The following is a 20,117-nucleotide window of genomic DNA, read 5'->3' as shown; positions in this document are numbered from 1 at the left end:
AAGGAAACACACAGGTCCAAACAACAAACAACGTTTTCATTGAATAGGAAGTATTTTAATACATAACTAATGTTGGCTCTTGACCAAAAAACAAAACAAGTTGTTCCAGTAACGTTAGTAAAACTACGAAATGGAGCGTCTTGATGAAGCATCTGAACAACGTAGACAAGCTGGTTTTTCCTGCCGTTAGCGCACCCGCGCACGAGGAGGCGCGCGTGCACACGAACGCATTAACATATACTAGCTTAATGTAACGTATAGCCAGCAGGAAAGCTGTTTCTAGCTTTTTAACACGGAAGTTAAACTAGCACACACCAAACACGGGTGCTTTAAACAGTGGTTTTAAACTCTTACCAGTCTACTTAACTACTATCTTAATTATCTTGCCCACCCATCTTTCAGACAGAGTTAGATGCCATAATTAGCTTCGTCAAACTTTCTTTTGACATGTCTTGCATATTCTTGTTTGTATGTTTCTATATTTACACCCACCCATGGCACAAGATCAAGTCCAATGAGTCAGTTCTGTTTGGTGTAAGGGCTTGTCCCAACTCACCAAATCAATACAAGGGAATAACGGAAGTATTCGGGAGTATCGGGGAACTTTCCCACCACCAACCCGTCCTGGATACGGCTAAGCTCCTTCCATTCTTGGTAAAGAAAATGCCAACAGTGCAGCCATCCTGCTCACTCACCATCACTTTGTTTTGTAATCGCTTCTAAGTGTGGAGCGTGAGCTACCAAACAAAAACAGCTGCCACTAAAACCCCACACCGAGATCACTTGTGTGAACTACACCGTGTTAGTTAGCATATATATACTGCAAGCGCACATTACTCCCATTTCACTTCAACTTCACAGTGGTCCATTCATGCTCGACACCAGCTTCCACCCCGCGAGATTCACAAAAGCCAAGAGCGCGGAAAATGTCCGGAATAGTTTAAACTGAGAAGTTAGATTTTTCTTTTAAGGTCGCAGTTCAAACAGTGGTCTTCAAAGTTAATCTAAACGTACCTCTGCACTTTCTCGAGGTTTCTCCGTGTGAAGTTTAATACGCAGACGCTGATACGAACCGCGCCTCTTCCAGCCACAGAGTGCACGCCACAGATTGAAAACCTCCCACCGCTCCGCCGTCTTTCAGAGCCGCCAGACAGAGATCGTCTCTATGTACAAAGATGCTGCACTCTCACACGCTCATGGGCCTTAATGTGTACGCATAATGGGCATATGGCAAATAACATGAAATTGACACAAAGTTATAAAAATACATAGAAAGGAAGTGTGTGTGTGTGTGTGTGTGTGTGTGTGTGTGTGTGTGTGTGTGTGTGTGGAGGGGGGGGGGGTGTTTATGTCACTTTGATATAAATACATCAAAATGTATTTATGTCAGAGTGAGACGTCTGTCAGTGTAGGAAAACCCGCCCACTTGTGATTATAATACGCTCGTTTTTCTCAATAATTATAGCTTCTGAATTACATGAACGGGACCCTGGTAAACAACATCTAGAAAACAACAACAAAAGAGTGCGAGACAGTCTTAGTTTGGCTTTATTTTATTATTATTTTATTTTATCCCTCTACTGCATGACTTTAATTTTGGGGGAAAATAATATTTCTCCCTATTTTGGGAGAGCTTTGGGTCCTGTGATGGCCAAACCCGTGGCCACACTCTAAAGTCGGTAACTTTTGTATTTTCATTCTTCATTTGAACATGGAAATACATTTTAGTTACCAATAACTTTATTGATTGGTTTGGATACATTTGTTCTATTTGTAAGCGCGCACATTTAGTTTACTTATGTATTCATACTACTTAATTTCTTTGATTTTTGACTAACCTTTGTCTTTTTATTTCTTATTTTATTTTTATTTTATTATTTTATTTTATTTGTTATTTGCTGAAGGGGAGAATGTGTGTTTTCTTTACTTTAAAAACAAAGTATTTGTATTTAATTAAATATTTGAGTTTAGGGTTTAATGGGGTTTTTGATTTTCTTCTTTAGTGTTTAGTTTATTAACAAACTAGATTGTACTGCATCGTTTGTGATTTATTATTGTGTTTTGTTTGTTACCCCTCATGTGTCACAATGGTCTGATCAGCCATTATATATACCCTTGTATGTCATTTCATGTTTAGGCCAGTTATGTTTGCAGCAGTCATTTGGTTTGTTAAGTTTGCAGTCTTTGCCTGAGTTCAGTTTTGTTTCTTTGACCTCTTTTATGAGCTCAACATTTATTACTTTTGTAAATATAATTTTTGGTCCATCACAGGTCCCTAATAATATATCAATCATAAAAAATTGACACCCAGGCCCCCCCCCCCCAAACAGATATTGGTTTGTTGCTTCAAGGCAACACTGTGCGACAAGGGTAGTAAAATGCCAAGTTATTCTATAATAAGTTGTATTAGTACAACAAGGATAAACAAATAAATACACAACCAATAAACAATGTAAACATTTCACAGAACAATAAAACACCAAAATATCCAACATTTGACCCTAACCCCATGCACGCGCGCGCGCACACACACAAGCAGACACCCACACACACACGTTGTGTTTCCATCACTTTTGGGGACATTACATTAACTTACATTCATTTCCTGGAGACTTATCCTGACTCTGCCCATCACAAGTCCCTGCCTGAACCTTACCCTAACCCTGACCCAAGCCTTCACCCTAAAATTGAGTGATTTACCTTGCAATTTGTCCCCATAAAGGAGGCGAGACCTCACAATGGGAGTGTGTAAACAAATTTGTGTCCCTACAACAATAAGTAATACACGACCACACACACACACACACACACACACACACACACACACACACACACACACACAGCAAAATTGGTATGGCCCGGATCAGGCCCACACAATGTGCTTACACATGGTCCACATACTGCAAAGAATGACGGCCCTTTGGTGGCCCAGACCTGGTTTGCCAGAGGTGGCCCACACATGGGCCAGCACAAGGCCAGTTTCAGACACACTGGTGGTCCTGTGCTAGCCCATGTGTGGATTACCTCTGGCAAACCTGATCTGGGCCACCAAAGGGCCGTCATTCATTGTGGTGGGCCATCTGTAGGGGGTGTGCTGCCACGGACCAGTTGTAGACACACTGCTGGCCCTGTGCTAGCCCAGAACGGTTTCAGCTCTGGCCCCAGATGTCAGCCTAATGTGTACCTTAATCAAGCCATGTAATAACAACATGTGCCAGAACATGCAAAACAGTGCAAAAGTAACATGCCGAAACTCTGTTCAGACCGTGAATGGACTGATTTTTATATAGCGCTTTTCTACTCTCCCAGATTACTCAAACTGCTCTATACAACATGCCACTTTCACCCACTTTTGCTTAACCGAGTGCTTCCCAACTACATTCATACGTATTCACACTCTTGACATGCAGAATGGAGGAGACAGGGATTGAACCACTAACCTTCCGATCAGTTTGTAACCTGCTCTACCACCTGAGATGTGGCATGCCATCGCATAAACAGTGGCGTCATTGCCAGACCTGGCACACATCCGGTTGACATACACTCTGCCAAAACACCAGTCAGTCAGAAGTGCCAGCTTGATGCCAGATCTGGGCCAGACCTGTTTTCTATAGGCCTGGGCCACATACACCAAGCTACAATCAAGCCAGATAGGGCATAGACAGCGCCATCTATGCCAGGCCTGGTCCATATCTGGATGACATATGTCTTATCATGCCAGAAGTCAGCCGGCTGCTGTCAGCTGGCTTGATACCGGATCCAGACCAGACCTGCTTGCTATGTGGGCACTAACACACACACAGAAACAGGAACTTTACCAACTGACCTCTGAGCTCCTAAGTGTCCCGCAAACCTCATTCAGGGATCCACTCCTCTACTTCAATGTCACTCCCTGAAAGCTCACTGTCCTCACTTTCTGAGGACAGAAAGTGCACATTCCCATTTACATCCATGTCCTGTAATTATGAGTAGATTGTGAAGTAAAAAACGTTGACTATGATCATATAAATGCACACAAACACATCTCTACACACATATGCAAATGCATTATATTGCCTGAAAAAATTGGGCTAACTGCGCAGTGTTGCCTTGACAGTTTTACTGTATAAATAAATTTTAAAAAGTAGAACAAACAATCAAATATGCTTCTTAACATATTCATGCACATACAAGTATTTTTTAATATACATTTATTTTACTATAAACATGTAAAATAGTAATCTTTATCTTGCCTCCTAATGGAGATGTCCCTCATGTAGTGCAGCTTGCAGAAAGGCCCCCCCCCCCCCAAATGAAAGTCACACCACCTTCAACTCATCATTTTACTGGAAAGAAACGTGTCTGGTAGCATTACTTGAATTTTTTTGAAGGGCCAGTGTAAGGCATGAAAATGTGGTTTGTTGCCTCAGGGCAACGCTATGCTGTAGATGGTTATGTTTTGTTTTTTCAAAACATTTGGTTGCTTCCATTTACATCCAATTTTTTGTTCCCAAAAACAGAAAATAGATTTTAAAAAAATATGTGTGTGTGTTATTGATTAAATAACATTTTAAGTAACACGGTCCAAAGCTCGTTGGGTTAATTGGTGACAGAAAAATTCTGTCTTGGCTGACCTGTGGGGCAGGGCGAAGTAGCAGAAGAGAAAGCGACAGGGCCAAGAACCAGGCTGCATTTATTGTGTGAGCATCAGTGTGGCTAAACATTTAAACAGCTGCAGAGAGACCAGCAGAAGGGAAAGAAAATGCAGTGAGGGTTGGAGAAATACCACTGAGGCAGAGAGGGCTGGTGGAAAGGAAACTAGTTGGCAGAGCGACTGATGCCTACTTCTCAAAGATACAGGTTGACAAGGCCCATGGCAATGGTTAACCTATCTTATTCAAAGAGGTGTGCAGGAAAGTGGGGCTCAGACACCGGAGCAGAAGGTGGGAGAGTTTATTGCTGAAGAATTAGCTGGTCTAACATCATTCATGAAGGCTCCAGTTGGGTTGGGTTCCTTGTGGAAGCCGTCTATGATCTCCTTTCAAGCCCAGCAAACCTACACGTCCTCCTGTCCTCTGTGCTCTGGCAGAGGACCCTTAGAATATCACCTCAAGCGCTACCCAAAGGCCCTTGGGAAAGGTTGGTACCATTGGTGCCGTGACCACATGCTCAAGGAAGGTGCTGAGAGTTTGGCCACTGCCACTAAGTCTAGTAAGTGCCATCACCTCATTATAATCCCCCAGAAAATGAATTGCATATCTAAAAGAACAGTTAATCAGTCTCCATAGACTCACATGTTAAAATGCCCAATTTTATCCATAAACAGTCTGGTGTAAAAAGTGTTTTGGATAAGTTTTTATATCTAATTTCCTGCTTACTTAACAACCATGGGCGATTGTGATTGATAGCTGTGCTAAAACAGGCCACTGAATCAATCACTGCTAAACTCGAGCCACGCTAATTCCAGTCACTTAACTGGTCTGTAAGAAATTCTAAAAACTAAATGTCCCCCAAAATTTAAGAAAAACATCAACTTAAAGGAACTTGAAGGAACTGTAAAACAACAAGTTATATTTTCCCTTTACAATCCTTGGTTGTACATCATGAATGAACATATAAATTAAAGGTGAGCCAGCTATTTACCTACAATCATATGTCTGCCTTATCCATTTTGACATATGAAACACATGGATCAACATTCAGTCCAGTCTGGTTGCATAAACAGCTGAGTTCAGTATTGAGGCACAAGTGAAACTTGCAGACCCTACAGACCAAGTTTGACCTCAACATGTTTCCCTACCTGTATCAGTAGCTGCAGGTCTGGCTGATGTTATAGACAGGTGGTTGGGACGTGGTACAATTGTAAGGAGCAGAAGAGTTGGAGTTACCTGAAAATGCTGAGCTCCTTCAGGAGCAAGACAAGTGGATTCTGGTTGTTAGAATCCAAGAACACCTGATTCCTGAAGATCTTTAGTGCCATGGCATCCACAACAACAGCTTTACAGTGTCACATGTAGATGAGCGCATCATCTGTGAGGCTGACATCAACTGTGCATGCAAACATTTGTATAATCCACCTGTTGGACTTCTTGGAGTTACAGTAGAGCATCAGTATGCTGCTTTTTTCTTTACTGTTTGACAACAACATGGTAACTTACCTATTTCTTCATCTTGGTGTCACTGCAGAGCTGGTGGCCTGCAGACAGTGGGGGTTGAGGATATAGTGCTGGCCAGGATGGAGACAAGATGGCAGCTGGTACCTGTGGCTTTTTGTTCAGGTATCAGGGGGAAAATGTGGGGCTCTAGTACCCTTGTTTAGAACCACATCGTGAATGAGGCAGTCCTCAAAGGCACTGGCAAACAATTTGAATCCTCATTTGTCTTTGTTGCATTTCTATACCACCTTGACCTCATCCACTGACTGCTTGGAGATCTGTGGCTCACTCCTGAAGGCAGTAATCATTAAGCTGAAAAGTCTTGAAGAATAGATCAGTGTCCGGTGTTCTGAGTATTGTCGTTGTCTTCCTTTATCAGCCTGAAACGTCGTAGGCAAAGACTTGGCACGACGTTCCTGAGCTGAGGGCTCCTGCTCCCCATTGCCCAGTAGTGATGAATGGAGGACAGCTCAGCAATCCCCATGTATATCAGGATCATCACAAAGTTCATCATCTCATGTTCAACAGTGGCAGAGGTAGTTTTGATGTCCTTTAAAGCAGCGGTGACTAACCCCCGGGCCACGGATCGGTACCGCTCCGTGAGTCGTTTGGTACCGGGCCGCAATAGTTGAGACTCGGGTGTGAAATTGACGGTTTGCTTTTCCCATGTGTTATGAATAATCTTCTTTTTTTGGTACTGGTACTGGTTTTATTTTTGTTATATTTATCTGTGACACCTTAAAGAGTGGTCCATGAAAATATTGTCCGTGGCACAAAAAATGTTTGGGACCGCTGCTTTAAAGTTTTCGGTAAGCTGACCTGGTACCTGCTATCGTGTTTAAATGGTGAGCGCTGGTACTCAGCCAGGGCTGGGTTTTCCAGATCAGGTTTAGTGGGCTGTCCGTTGGCTTCTTCTTCTTCTTCTTGGTGGGCCTCTTGGCTTGTGATGCTGGCTAGTTATCATCCTTGTCACTGCATTGTTATCTACAAGCACCTCAAGTGCATACTCCACAGACTTCCTCTTGGCAGAGTGGTCCATGTCACTTGGGCCTGGAGTGTTGACATCGTGGGTTGGTGGGATAAAGTTGGGCTCTTCACATTTTCATCTTCTTCCTCCGTACCCTCACAATCTCTGATGGCAGAATGGGACAACGACATTCTCCATCATTCTGTAAAAGAGTTGATTAGGCAGCTATGTAACTAAAGAGATAATGTATTTGAGTCAACATCAAGGCCACTTTTAACTATTTGTGAAGGTAAACAGAATAAGGTCCTAAAACAGACCAAACCCACACAGATTTCATTATTAGTTTTCATAATTTCTATAAATGTGTTATCTTCTGACCGGAGTCCCTTGGGTTGAAGAACAACCCTTCAACCATATGATATTTGACTTTTAATAATTTGCCACTGTTATAATACACATATGAAGTCCTAACTTTCAGTGTTATGACTAGGGATGGGTATCATTTAGGTTTTATCCGATACCAGTACCAAACCGGTACTTTTGAAACGGTGCCGGTGCTTAAACGGTGCTCAAACCGGTGCTTAAAGAATGGAGAACACAAAATTGGTCCAAAAACCTCTCATGTTCAGCTGTTTTTTTGTAAAAAGATAACAATGTTAGCCTTTTCTGCAGCTATGGGGCATATATGGTATCACTCTTGGCTGGAAGCAGTGCTTAATCAATGGAAAAAACACAAACTTTGTCCAAAAACCTCTCATGTTTAGCTGTTTCCCACTTTTTCTTTGGTCATTTTAGCCTTTTTGTCCAGGGTGAAGGGAGTATCTGCCATCAAACAAGAAGACAGCCGCATGTAACTATGATGATGTTTGCTAGTTCACTTTACATGCATTAATGTAATAACGTGGTTAGCCTACTCAACGTAAATTACACACGAACAACATTAAGCGACTCACGCAGAGAAGAACGGCTGCTGCATCATCATCCTCATCATTTCTGCTACACTGGCAGGGCTAGGGGCCAGGACTCTACTCTTCAGGTTTTTGGGGGATGTTACTAACTCCGGGTCCGATAACAGGCACCACACCCGCAGTAGATGTGCTCGGTGTGAGGTCTCACAGCAAGCTATCAAATACGGCGCATTTCTCGGCTTTTAACAAAATGCTATAAGTCGCCAGGTGTTTCATCAGATTCGAGGAGTTACCTCTTTTGCACAGTATCACCTTAAAGCACTTGTTGTAGTTTGACTGCTTCGCCTTGGGCATTTTTAATCTGTAGCTCTGCTCTAAAAGAACGTACGTATCTGGGCCTGTCTACTACGCTTGCAATGGTAAAATGATTGGCTAGAATCCAAAGTGTATGACATCTCAGAAAAAAAAGCACCGAAATGTGTGCTGCTTTTCGGTCTGGTTATGGTAAATGGTAAATGGCCTGTATTTATATAGCGCTTTACTAGTCCCTAAGGACCCCAAAGCGCTTTACATATCCAGTCATCCACCCATTCACACACCGGTGATGGCAAGCTACATTGTAGCCACAGCCACCCTGGGGCGCACTGACAGAGGCGAGGCTGCCGGACACTGGCGCCACCGGGCCCTCTGACCACCACCAGTAGGCAACGGGTGAAGTATCTTGCCCAAGGACACAACGACCGAGACTGTCCGAGCCGGGGCTCGAACCGGTAACCTTCCGATTACAAGGTGAACTCCCAACTCTTGAGCCACGATCGCCCCCGGTCTGGTTACTACCGTTTATGTCAGAACCGGTGCCATAATGGCACCGGATACCGGTACCCATCCCTAGTTATGACTGTAGGTCGGGGCACAGGTCTGTAGTTTGAAATGGTCCAGGCCACTGGTGATTAGTCAGCTATCATGACTTCATTGTGAGAAGCTTGAAGTTTGCAGATTGGCTGGCAGAACACTACGTGGTTCAACAACCTCATGGAAAGGCATGGGGAAGCCATTTTTGGATTTCCCGTTTCACCAAGTTACCAAATACAGTAACCTCTACTGGGAGAAAATGAGCTTACATCATGTTTGATATTTTGTCACCAAAATGATGGACTGAGGAACACCATCAAGTGCAGAGTGCATTGAAGGCCGTCTTGCGATAAACGTGATTTGTGCGGTTGAGTTGCATTAACTGAGGAAAGGAAGGAAATGACAGGAACTAATAACTATGATACTGATTTCGATACAATTTGAAGTAAAGATAATTACTCAGCATTTTAATGAGTTGAATGCTTTGAAACACATCACAGACAAACACATACATATATCCATTGTTGTTTATTGGTCAGTATTTTTCACAGGCAATAATAATCATTGTCATAATAGTGCACTTTTCCTCTTTTGTAATTATACTACAGACATTTCTCTTTGTCATTAGTTGGGTGAGCTGTTTTCTCGACCCCACCCTCTCCTACGCTCCACCTCCGCCCTCCATTTATTTCTCACATCATGAATTTCTCCAGAGTGAAACATTCTTTTTCTTCTGTGTGGAGTGGAGGGTCACAAGATGGGAGTTGGGAGTGGGGCTTGAGTGGCGGAGCAAGGGCGGACATGGAGGAGGGACATGATAGGAGATTATAGTCGTACAACTTTAACTGCAGAAGAAGAATGAGCAATAATGATGAGAGGAAGAATTGTATGGTGACTACAGTGTCAATAAAACATAGTGAACGCTACATAGATATGGATGGCATACAATGGAGACAGGCACACAGCGTATACAAATGTATACAGCATCTTTGTCGAAGTATACTGGGTATAAAATGTATACAAGAGGGGTGGTTATATACGGAGGTGAGATATGTGCATGTGGTGAGGGATAGAATGGGTGGAGCAGGAGTCCAGGAATACAAAGGGGAAGAATGGGAGGAGGAAAATGTAGAAAATGTTAAGTGAATAGGTGGAGGATAAAGGAGGAAACGAGTGAGGGGGGAGATTTCTTTCAATAAGGGAGTTTTGCGCAATCAAGCCAAGCGCCCTGTTGTGTCTTTGAATGGATTAAAATGCAGTGTTTGCTCAGTGGAGCAAAATTTAGAAGGTTCCTTTCCTCTTCTTGTTACAATCCTTTAGCTCTTTTTCTCTTCTAAGTGGATGAAAGATGAACCTTTGTTTTAATAAAAAGATCTAACACTACCTTTTGTGTATTTGAGTGTGCAACTTTAACACTCGCCAAACTCTGACCTGTCAGGTGTGTGGATCTCACTGCTGGGTTTTCCCACAGGTGTACATTATGAGAATGGGAATGGAAAAAAAGAAAATTTTTGAAGACAGCACAAGTGTATCCACTAAAAGTGAAAGATATCAAAACGTCATGAGGGGCTCTGCTGTGAAAACTTTCATTTTGCAGCTTCTTCTTTTAAACTATTTATAGGCAGCTGAAGCAGAATTTGTAAAAGCAACCAGGAATATAGCAAAAAAAAAAGAAAAAAAAAAGATGTAATGACAAACACGCCTGAAGGTCAGTGAGGAATGAAGCTGGTTTGCATGAAACGACACAAAATGTTTACAAGGAGTGCACATGACTGCTCTGTAAACTGTTAGCATTGTAATACTTGGCAGTGTTTGAGCTAAATGTCAATGTTAGCATGCCAAGCAAGTAACGTCCTCTGGGGCTCAAATATGAAGCCAAAGTAGAAGCCCAAAAACTACAGTACCTCAAATGTCCACATCAGTCCCATCGATTTCCATATTCAAATGCAGAATAAACTCATTTACACGGTGGTACAAAAATAAATAAATATTTGTTTTCTTGTTAGCTAATATCCCAGGGGGTGACACTTTATATAACTTGCCCTTACATAATTTCTTAATAATAACATTAAGAATGAATAGGGCTGTTTTGCGACTGGGTTAGGCCTGTAGCCTTTTGCTAGCTATCACCTCAGCTAACTGGAGACACTGCACTGGTATTCTAGAGCAGTTTAACGCAATTATTTGATAAATAACATGGCTTGGCTTTTGTTCAGAGTGAAATTATATTTTATTAGACTGTTAGTAATAATTAAGAAGTAACTGTGTGCAGTGTACCCACAACAGTTACACACAGTCTGTAAATGCACCATGCTAACCAAACATGCCAATTCTTAATTGATAGCTAACTGTTAGCTTAACTGATAGCTAACTGTTAGCAATAGTCATTGGTAGCTCTGAAACAGTAAGATTGTAATTGCTATGTGTATATATTGTTAAAATGCAAATGTTCAGCAGGTATAATGCTCACCAAGTTCTTTTTTTTAGATGGGCCTAATAGCATGCTAACATTTACCAGTTAGTTCTAAACACAAAGTGCAGAAAACCACCTAGAATACATGAATTTGGTGCCAAATTACTAAGCCAATTTAGTGGACAAACTGGAATTTTCCCACTCAAATCAATTCAATAATTAAGATAATAATGCTCCTTTTATCCACAAAGACACATATCTAACTGGGCTGAAAAGGACCTTTAATTTGAAAGGCCTTAGCGTGTGTGTTGTACATAGAGACACACAGAAACACGGACTTCTTTGTTACAACAAGTAATTACATAACATTCCAGCAGATTATCATCCTGCTGTCTTTTCATTTGAGGTCTCAATTAAGAAAAAAAAAATGAACTGAACAAACACCTAAAAGAGGCAAAGACTCAGCACTGAAGGTGTTTTATGTGTGTGAAATCTTGGTCTTGCATTATAAAATGGACATCTCTAATGGCAAAAATAATGACAAAATAAATCTAAAGTGCAGAATCACAACATAAAGCTTAAAGGGCTGTTTTGCAGCATTAAAATGTTAGAATTTTAAATAATAAAAACTTTGGACTAATTGTTTAGTTTTTGTCTGCAGTACCAGACATCTAACTAACATTTCCCTGTCTTTATAACCACCTATATCCATTATTGAAAATAATCCAGGAATGCAAATAAATACATACACAAATACATAAATACATTAATAAATAAATAAATAATTTTTTCAATAAATAGACAAACAAACTATTTCTGCCCTCTTAAATAGTTTCAAAAACGTTTCTTGACATTCACATGGTTGGTGCTATCTTGGTGTTAGACTAAAACTTAAAAAACTTAAAAAAACAAAACATACCCATACGCAAAAGCTGGATCAGAGTATAAAAATGAAATAAAGTAGAAACCAAAGAAAGCATCTTTCATTCCTTAGATGTGGCTTCATTTTCCTTGCCAGGCAGTTTGTGTACAGTCTTTATGACTACAGACACAAATCAGTTATTTGTAACCTGCCAGTTTTGCATTGTTATCAAAGGAAATGCAGCTGAGGATGGGTTTCTGTTGCCCAGCTGTTGGACAAAAAAGCAAACAAACACCCAGGTGTCCTGTTTAAAAAGACTTCTTCCACATTTACCTTTAAGAGGACCTATTATGATTTGTATGTCTAGTGTTATGATGCTGAATGCTCATATTAAACATATTAATGCAATGAACATATGTAAAAGTAATGCCAGTGAGCCAAAGGATTTCAGTCAACTCGCAGTACAAGCTGACATCAACCAGAATGACTTTCTTTTCTTCATCTGCTACAGTCATAATTCAGTCAGTACAGTTTACAAGCTCTGGGTCCTGCCCCTCTGCAGGCTTCCACAAACAAGACCATTGGAAGAAAGTGGTCTTGTAGGGAGGGTCTAAAACAGGGGTGGGCAACTCCAGGCCTCGAGGGCCGGTGTCCCTGCAGGTTTTAGACGTGTCCTTGAACCAACACAGCTGATTTAAATGGCTAAATTAGCTCCTCAACATGTCCTGAAGTTCTCCAGAGGCCTGGTAACGAACTAATCATGTGATTCAGGTGTGTTGACCCAAGGTGAGATCCAAAACCTGCAGGACACCGGCCCTCGAGGCCTGGAATTACCCACCCCTGGTCTAAAATGACAGGTAGGATTTTTAAAGGATTAAAGAAATTATATTTTAAAAACTGTAAATCATGCAATGATGCTCTAGTGTTCCAAAGTAGAAATATCATGGTCTGGAAATGAGCATAGAAGTTCCTTGCAAGTCATTTCTTAATTGTATTTCTATTGAGGGAGAGGTTTGAATTTTTCTCAGTATAATATTCACATGCACATATATCTACTGCTCGGTAGAATCAGCGCCCTACCCTGCATATAAAGGTTTAGCAAATATTGAGCTGTAGCTCATTGTATTCTAAATTTATCAAAATGAAATGGTCATATTTGTCCAGCATGTGCTGGCTTATGTGTAACTTTTAAGAAAGAAATGTCAGGAATTTTAGAAACAACTTATTAAAAAAAACTACAAAAAGGAAATTACATATCTGCTAATTTCAATGATTCTGTTTCAATCTATTTAGGTAACACAGAAAAGGCAGCTAAACTATAAAGCTAGCAGTGTGTACAGCCATCCAAGAATACTGCATGAATGCTAAAATCTGAATAAGGGTTGATAATGTTTTTCCATCGTGTCATCACTGTCTGAAAACAGCACTGTTCATGCGAAATGGATAAGATAACTGAGTTATTTGCAGCTTGCAGAATTTGGAACTTCATAAATAAAATAAATAAAAAACAGTAGATATACTACTCATTTTTCTAAACCAAATTACTTGACTGCCATCTGGTGGCTGGTTGCAGTAAAAGACATGTCAAGCCTAAACTCCTATTGTGTGCAGGATCTCTACGTAAGTAGCCATTTCCAGAATTTATGCCAGCGGGATGGTCAGATGGTGATGTGTAGTCACATTTCAAGGGAGATATACATCATGTTACATTACAGATTGTAGCATAGCGCTTCAGTAAAGTCTTGATGATGCTCAATCATCCAAGGAAATCATCCAAAGGAAAGTTAAGCTAAGTTAAACGATTTGCTGATAGTGTGTTTCAAAGTTTAAAGGCTGGAAGTTTCACCAAAATTTTAATGACGATCTGTGTAGGTTCTCACTCATCACCAAGTCATCATTAAGCTACCAACAATCAGAAATTGAAGACAAATTTACTCACAACATTTTTGGGTAGCTGGAGCTGTTTGATTCAAGTTGGCGAGTGGAAATGGAGAGGATATGTAGATACGTAAACAAGCTCTTAGGACCTAAAAGGTCCGAAAATATGTTGCTGTAACTTAAGTCAAGCCATCAGGTGAATATTTGTGGGTTTCCAATGTGACCGTATCCTGACGCTGGTTGCTGGTTGGACTAACACAGACTTGTGTTAGAGCAAGGACGAAAAAGGAAAATGCTGAGAAGTTTAGATAAGAAAATCAGCATTTGACAGGTCGACATACTTGCACGGCCTTCATGTGCAACTGCTGTTTGTGGAAAAGGCGACTGGTTATTTTTAACGCTAAAGCTTCATACTAGCTTTGTCTGAACACTGGCGTGCACTTTGCCAGGGAACAAAGATTTTGTCACTTCTTTGTTGGAGACACACTTATGGAATGTAAAGCTTGATTTAGACCTCTGCAGGAAATCTACATCCTAACTCACGCAGTAACCAGAAACAACCAGAAGGTTGCAGCGTAGAGTTAAAATGGGGTTCGGATTAGGGCGCAAGTTTAAGACGTCACAGCCAGTGTGTAGAACAGAACTACGGTGAACAATAAAACCACGTGTATATGGCATGTGAATGTTATATGAGACAAACCTCTTTTAACAAAATATGTCTCCGAGATTGCTTTGGAGGATTTTCACAACTTGTTCTTCTTTTCTACTACTGAATGGATACTGCTCGACATCCTGTGTTTACGTATCCACCTTTTTCTCCCCGAGCATCCACTTTTACTTGTGAGATTTTGCCTGTGGTGTGTCCTAGTGTCCTTAAAATGGGGCTAAATCTAACTGGATATCCACTTTTTCTTCTCCTTCATTAAAGGCAATATGGTATCATAGCTTTAAATAAGTGTAATTCAGAAATGACTGTGGGACTTCTCATACACTCAAGCAAGTTGTGTTTGTTGATTAAGATATTCACTTTGCTGTAGGGTTATGTTACATAGCTACATCAGATCCATTGTCAGCACAGCATTAAGTTGGCTAATAATTTAAGAATTAAATCCATTTTCACAACCAACAGGACTCTCCCTATAGCTCTTGTTGCTTTCATTCCTTAACGCAGCCTTCAATTAGAAACTGATGAGACGAGAGCAGAGATGGTTTCCTGTCATGTCAGGTGATGCTGAAAAGACTTGCTGATTCATGAGACAGCCAGGAAATGAGGAATGAGAATGCCTTGACGCGCTCCGTCACTGACCAACATCTTCACAGCCACTCTGACTGACGGGTGGGAACTTGATCGTTGAGTTTGAACAATGTGTTGCATGTGATTGGTCAGTGGGAACTTCATGTGCTTTTTTTTTCGATCCATAGGAACAGGTGAACTAAATTTCTTCTATTTTCATAGTAAAGTGGAGCTTTTTGGACATCATTTGTTTTTAGGCTTGTCCCACCAGGGTGAAGCTATCCTTTAGGGCTAATTAGAGATCAGCTCCAGTAGTCTCCAAAAATATACATTTCTGAGAAAACGAGCCATTTCAGGGGGAAATCTTCATTAAATCCCTAGATCAGCTGCAAGGAAAATCTTCTCCCTTTTTCCATCCCATTGCTTAGGACTAAAAGTATGAAGCAAGGCAGGAAGTAAGGAAATAGGAAAGGAAAGAATGTGGAAAGGACTAAAGAGAGGAAGAGAAAAGGGCCCGGCATAGGGCCCTCACGTCTCTTCCACAACATTCTTTTCAAGGGTGAGCCTGTGTCCCGTTGGACGGCGAGAGTCTGGCCTTGTCTTTCCCCGACCCTCGTCTTTGTAAGACGGCTCCGCTGCTGCTTCCGCTACTGCTCCCCCCATCTGCCGCATGCTCCCCCTCTCCCCGCTCCGATCCGCTTTCAGATCTCCTGGAGTTCTGACGTGTAGGAGTGCTGGGCTGGCGGGAAAGCTGACCGTTCTTCTCATCTAAACGGCAAGAGGTAAAGTTAGGGAGAGATGAAGCAAAGCTAACAAGCTACTACTGCGTGTGCTGTTGGAGGTGTGTTGGTGCTACTCACCAACCAATGCCTGCACAGAAGGCTGATCATGAGTACTCAGTAGCTGAGCTTGAATGGTTTCCACTACCCTTTTGAATCTGCGGCTCGGACCTGAATAGAGGAAAAAAATCAATATGTCACTTATGAGTATTTTAGGTAAAAAGTCTAAAAGTCCAATTTCTACTGGGTTTATCCACAGACAGCATAAAGTGGAAACAGCTTCTGAGTCAGAACAATAAAGCCGATGTGAAAGCACCTTAAACCTGCACCAGATGACAATATCTCTGGTTGGAAAACGACTTCCTATCCTTTGGAAGGAATTGAAAAACAGCTTTCTGAACTCGACCTTTGTGAACACTTACCTGCTGAGTTTATGGGTTCAGTAACTCATTCTGGGTCATGTTTGGCCCACCCAAACCTTTAATCAAAACTCTGATCATCACACATGGAGAATATGAAGTATTTCTTTGTATTTTTAGTAATACAGTTTGATCTTCTGATTTTTTTACTTGTTGAACTGCTCCATTACATGCTTCACAGTTCTTTCCTAGGAGGAGATATCCAAGATGAAACAGGTCAAAAACAGGAGTGTTGGTAGCCAGAGATGGGCAGTAACGCGTTACTTGTCACGCGTTACTGTAATCCGATTACTTTTTTCAAGTAACGAGTAAAGTAAGGGATTACTATTGCAAAAACGGTAATTAGATTACTGTTACTTTCCCGTAGGAGCGCTGCGTTACTGCGTTACTAAAACCGTGATTTTTTGCGAGAATGTCTCATGACAGTGACGTAAGCGAGTGCGACGTTCGTGACAACAGCTGTGTGCAGATCAACAATGGATCATATATCGAGTGCAGAGAGAGTATGAGCGTGCAGCGTTTAAAGCGTGGAAGTACTGACCTTACTTTGAGTTTGATTCCATAAAAAGTGACAAAAACATTAGTGTCCGTTGTGCGTGGGAAGAAAACTTCTTTTTACAGTGAAAAAAACCCTAAACTTCCAAACAAGCACCGAGTAGCTACGACGTAATGGGAAACTCACAGAGAAACTCGCGGATTCTTCCACTGACCGCTGCACACCTGCACCAGGGTAACCCTCCGCCTACCCCACTCCTGCTTTACAGGTGAAAATAGAGCAACAGGACCGCTAGTCTTTGACTTTATTTATTTTCTGCTGTGTTTTACTTGCATCTATTTGAAAGACTGAGTGTAAACACACAAAATATTTTATTTTATGTGCTGGAATGTGCAGAAAATAGGTTTAAATATTAAACTAATTTCTTCCAGTCAGAGAATGTTGCAGATAATTAAATGTTTGCTTGATGCATAAAGTTAAAAGATTAAAACAAATAAAACAAGTTTTAAAAAGAGACTTTTCCATTTGATTACATTTTGTATGATGATTATGCAGAAAAAGTAGAATTGGGCTGAAAGATCTATCGCTTTATCACCTATTCAGGTTGTAAATCGTGTTTTTAATAAGTAACTAAGTAATTAATTACTTTTGAAAATAAGTAATCAGTAATTAGTTACTGATTACTTTTTGGGGGAAGTAATCAGTAATTAGTTACTGATTACTTTTTTCAAGTAACTTGACCAACACTGTTGGTAGCAAGAACCAAATGGATGAATTTGTTTTATTAGATGAGTTTCTCCTGTAAGGCTTTCCTAGTATATCTAAGCTAAATACCAAAACCTAGATGAGAATACCTTTATCCCTTTTTATTTATCCAAAACAATAATCAAAAAAAGAAAAGAATAATCCTCCAAGTATCAATAAGTTCTTAATATGCAGACTAACATGGAATACCTTCATTGCCCACTAGAGGGGCTCAGCTATTAAGTAAATTCTTGGCATATCTCAGCTTGATGTGTGTGACAAGTGGAGGACAAAAGAAGAGGCCTAAAAGCTATCTATAGCAGATGAACAGTATGTGAAAGCCATGTCCTTAAGAAACAGGAAGAAATCCAGCAAAGACCTGGCACAGGACCTGAGAGCTGAACTGCCCTTCAGTTGATCATCAGAAATGATCTCAGTGGAAGGGAAACGGGGCTGAGGTTGGCCAAATTACACAGGAAGTGTCTTGATGTCATCCAGGTAAGTAAATCTCCAAAAGTTGATTCTGTTCATCTGGACGTAGTGTTTTGTGGGAGAAACTTTCGTCACTCATCCAAGTGACTTCTTCAGTCTCAGCTGACTGCAGGTTTCAATCTTATAAACAGGACATTTGCGCAATGACTGAAACCAGCCAACTGAAGGAACAATGGGCTGGGAGGTCAGTTCCTTAATCATAATTATGCAAATTCTCATGACCATTGATCAGCAACCACTGATCAATGTCCATGAGTACCATTCACAGAGAGTTGGGGAATGGCTGCAATCACAGCATTGTAAGATGGTGACAGATGTATCCTTAGGCCCCCTCCTCGATTCAGAGATGGTCTTTCCCTTTTCATGTAAATGGCCTCCTTGACTCCGCCCTCAAACCAGCATTCCTCCCTGTCCAGGATGTTACATCCTCATCATTGAAAGAGCGTCCACTGGCCTGTAGGTGTAAACAGACTGCAGAGTCCTGACCTGACGAGGTCGCTCTTCTGTGTTGTGCCATCCGCTTTGCCAGAGGTTGTTTGGTTTCCCTGATGTATAAATCCTGACAATCCTCCTGCACTTAACAGCGTACACTATGTTACTCTGTTTGTGTCGGGGGACCCGATCCTTGGGGTGGACCAGTTTTTGGCGTATCCTGACACATATGGGATCACTACAGGTTTTCGCTTGGGCAGCGGTTTTCCTTCCCTCCTGGATCGGCTGGAGCTTTCTTTAGGAGCCTTTCCAGCTTTGACAAAAGTCCAGCTGGGATAACCACATTTACTCAGGGCCTTCTTGATGTTCTTCTGCCTCCCTGGCCGCTGTGTCAGTGGGGATGGTGTTCGCTCTGTGTTGTAGCGTCCTGATGACGCCCAGTTTGTGCTCCAGTGGATGATGAGAGTCAAACCTTAAATACTGATCCGTATGTGTAGGTTTATGGTACACGTCAGCTTTTAGATGTCCCCCATTCCTAATGGAAATCTCACAGTCTAAGAAGACTAACCTGCCACTTTTCATATCCTTCCTGGTGAATTTGATGTGTCGGTCCATCGAGTTAATGTGATCCATGAAATGTGGTACGTCCTGAGATTTGTGTCACGGTTCTGGGTCAGTTTCGACCCAGTATTTTGAGTTTTGGATTGTTAGTTTATTTTTGGATAATTGTCGTGGTTTTGGGCACTATGAGGTTTATTATTATTATTATTATTAGAATTCTGTTTCTGTTTATTCATGTTAAGGATTTGTTCTCGGTTGTATCTCACGTTTAGTTTAGTTCAGGTTCCATGTGTCATTCTCCGTCTGTCTCTCAGTGTCAGGTCTGCGTCTTCCTGTAGTGTTCTCATTTCCTGTTTTATTGTGAAGGTTTGAGTCTCATGTGAGTGTGTTCAGTTTTCCCTCTGTCTCGTCTTGTTGATTATTCCCAGCTGTGTCCACCACCTGTGTGTAATTCCCGTGTTTCTCTGTGTGTATTTAAGTCGTGTCCTCTGTCATTGTAGTTGCTGGTCCGTCTGCGTTCCCACCATGTTTCATCTGTGTGTTCCCTGCCGTCACCATCATGTACCATCATCTTCCTTCCTTTATGTTCGTGTTCTTGTTCATGCTCTGTAGTTTAGTTGTCCCAGTATAGTTTAGTTTTCCGTTTTGCCGTTTGCCTCTCTATATTTCGTGTTCATTAAATCACCTTCACACCTTCACGACTGCCTGCGTTTGGATCTTCTTTTTCCTTTTCCACACGGCTCTTCTCACTCGCCGTGACAATTTGATTTTCACCCAGGTGTCATCCACATATCTGAACCAATGGCTTGGTGGTGTTCCAGGGTAGGATAGCAAAGCCCTCTTTTCCACTTCTTCCATGTACAAATTGGCCACGATGGGTGAAACTGGGGAGCCCACGGCACACCCATGTTTCTGCAGAACTGACCCTTGTATGTGAAGTAGGTGG

The 20,117-nt window shown here is 41.4% G+C and overlaps 2 protein-coding genes across 3 annotated transcripts in view; both read right to left on the bottom strand.

Annotated features, from left to right (window-relative positions):
* LOC102795912 (carnitine O-palmitoyltransferase 1, liver isoform-like) overlaps nt 1-1,130 on the bottom strand; it is a 57,977-nt gene extending 56,847 nt beyond the window's left edge. Inside the window, exon 1 of the mRNA XM_087837235.1 lies at nt 1,015-1,130. The gene's annotated coding sequence lies outside the window, so the exon portion shown is untranslated. The remainder of the gene's footprint in view (nt 1-1,014) is intronic.
* An 8,240-nt stretch (nt 1,131-9,370) lies between these two features.
* The window catches only part of LOC102796210 (serine/threonine-protein kinase BRSK1-like), a 43,416-nt gene continuing 32,669 nt past the window's right edge, over nt 9,371-20,117 (bottom strand). For both annotated transcript variants that reach the window (XM_087837233.1, XM_087837234.1), the window contains exons 19-20: nt 16,109-16,198; nt 9,371-16,016 (exon numbers count right to left, since the gene is read on the bottom strand). In XM_087837233.1, the coding sequence (XP_087693359.1) occupies nt 15,802-16,016; nt 16,109-16,198 (305 nt within the window). In that variant the 3' untranslated portion in view covers nt 9,371-15,801. The remainder of the gene's footprint in view (nt 16,017-16,108; nt 16,199-20,117) is intronic.

Source organism: Neolamprologus brichardi, unplaced genomic scaffold (assembly GCF_056152115.1).
Source record: "Neolamprologus brichardi isolate AB-2024 unplaced genomic scaffold, ASM5615211v1 NODE_ptg000031l+_length_7269946_cov_1, whole genome shotgun sequence".
Lineage (NCBI taxonomy): Eukaryota > Metazoa > Chordata > Actinopteri > Cichliformes > Cichlidae > Neolamprologus > Neolamprologus brichardi.
Note: the sequence above shows the minus strand (reverse complement) of the source record. Positions and strands in the feature narration are given on the sequence as shown.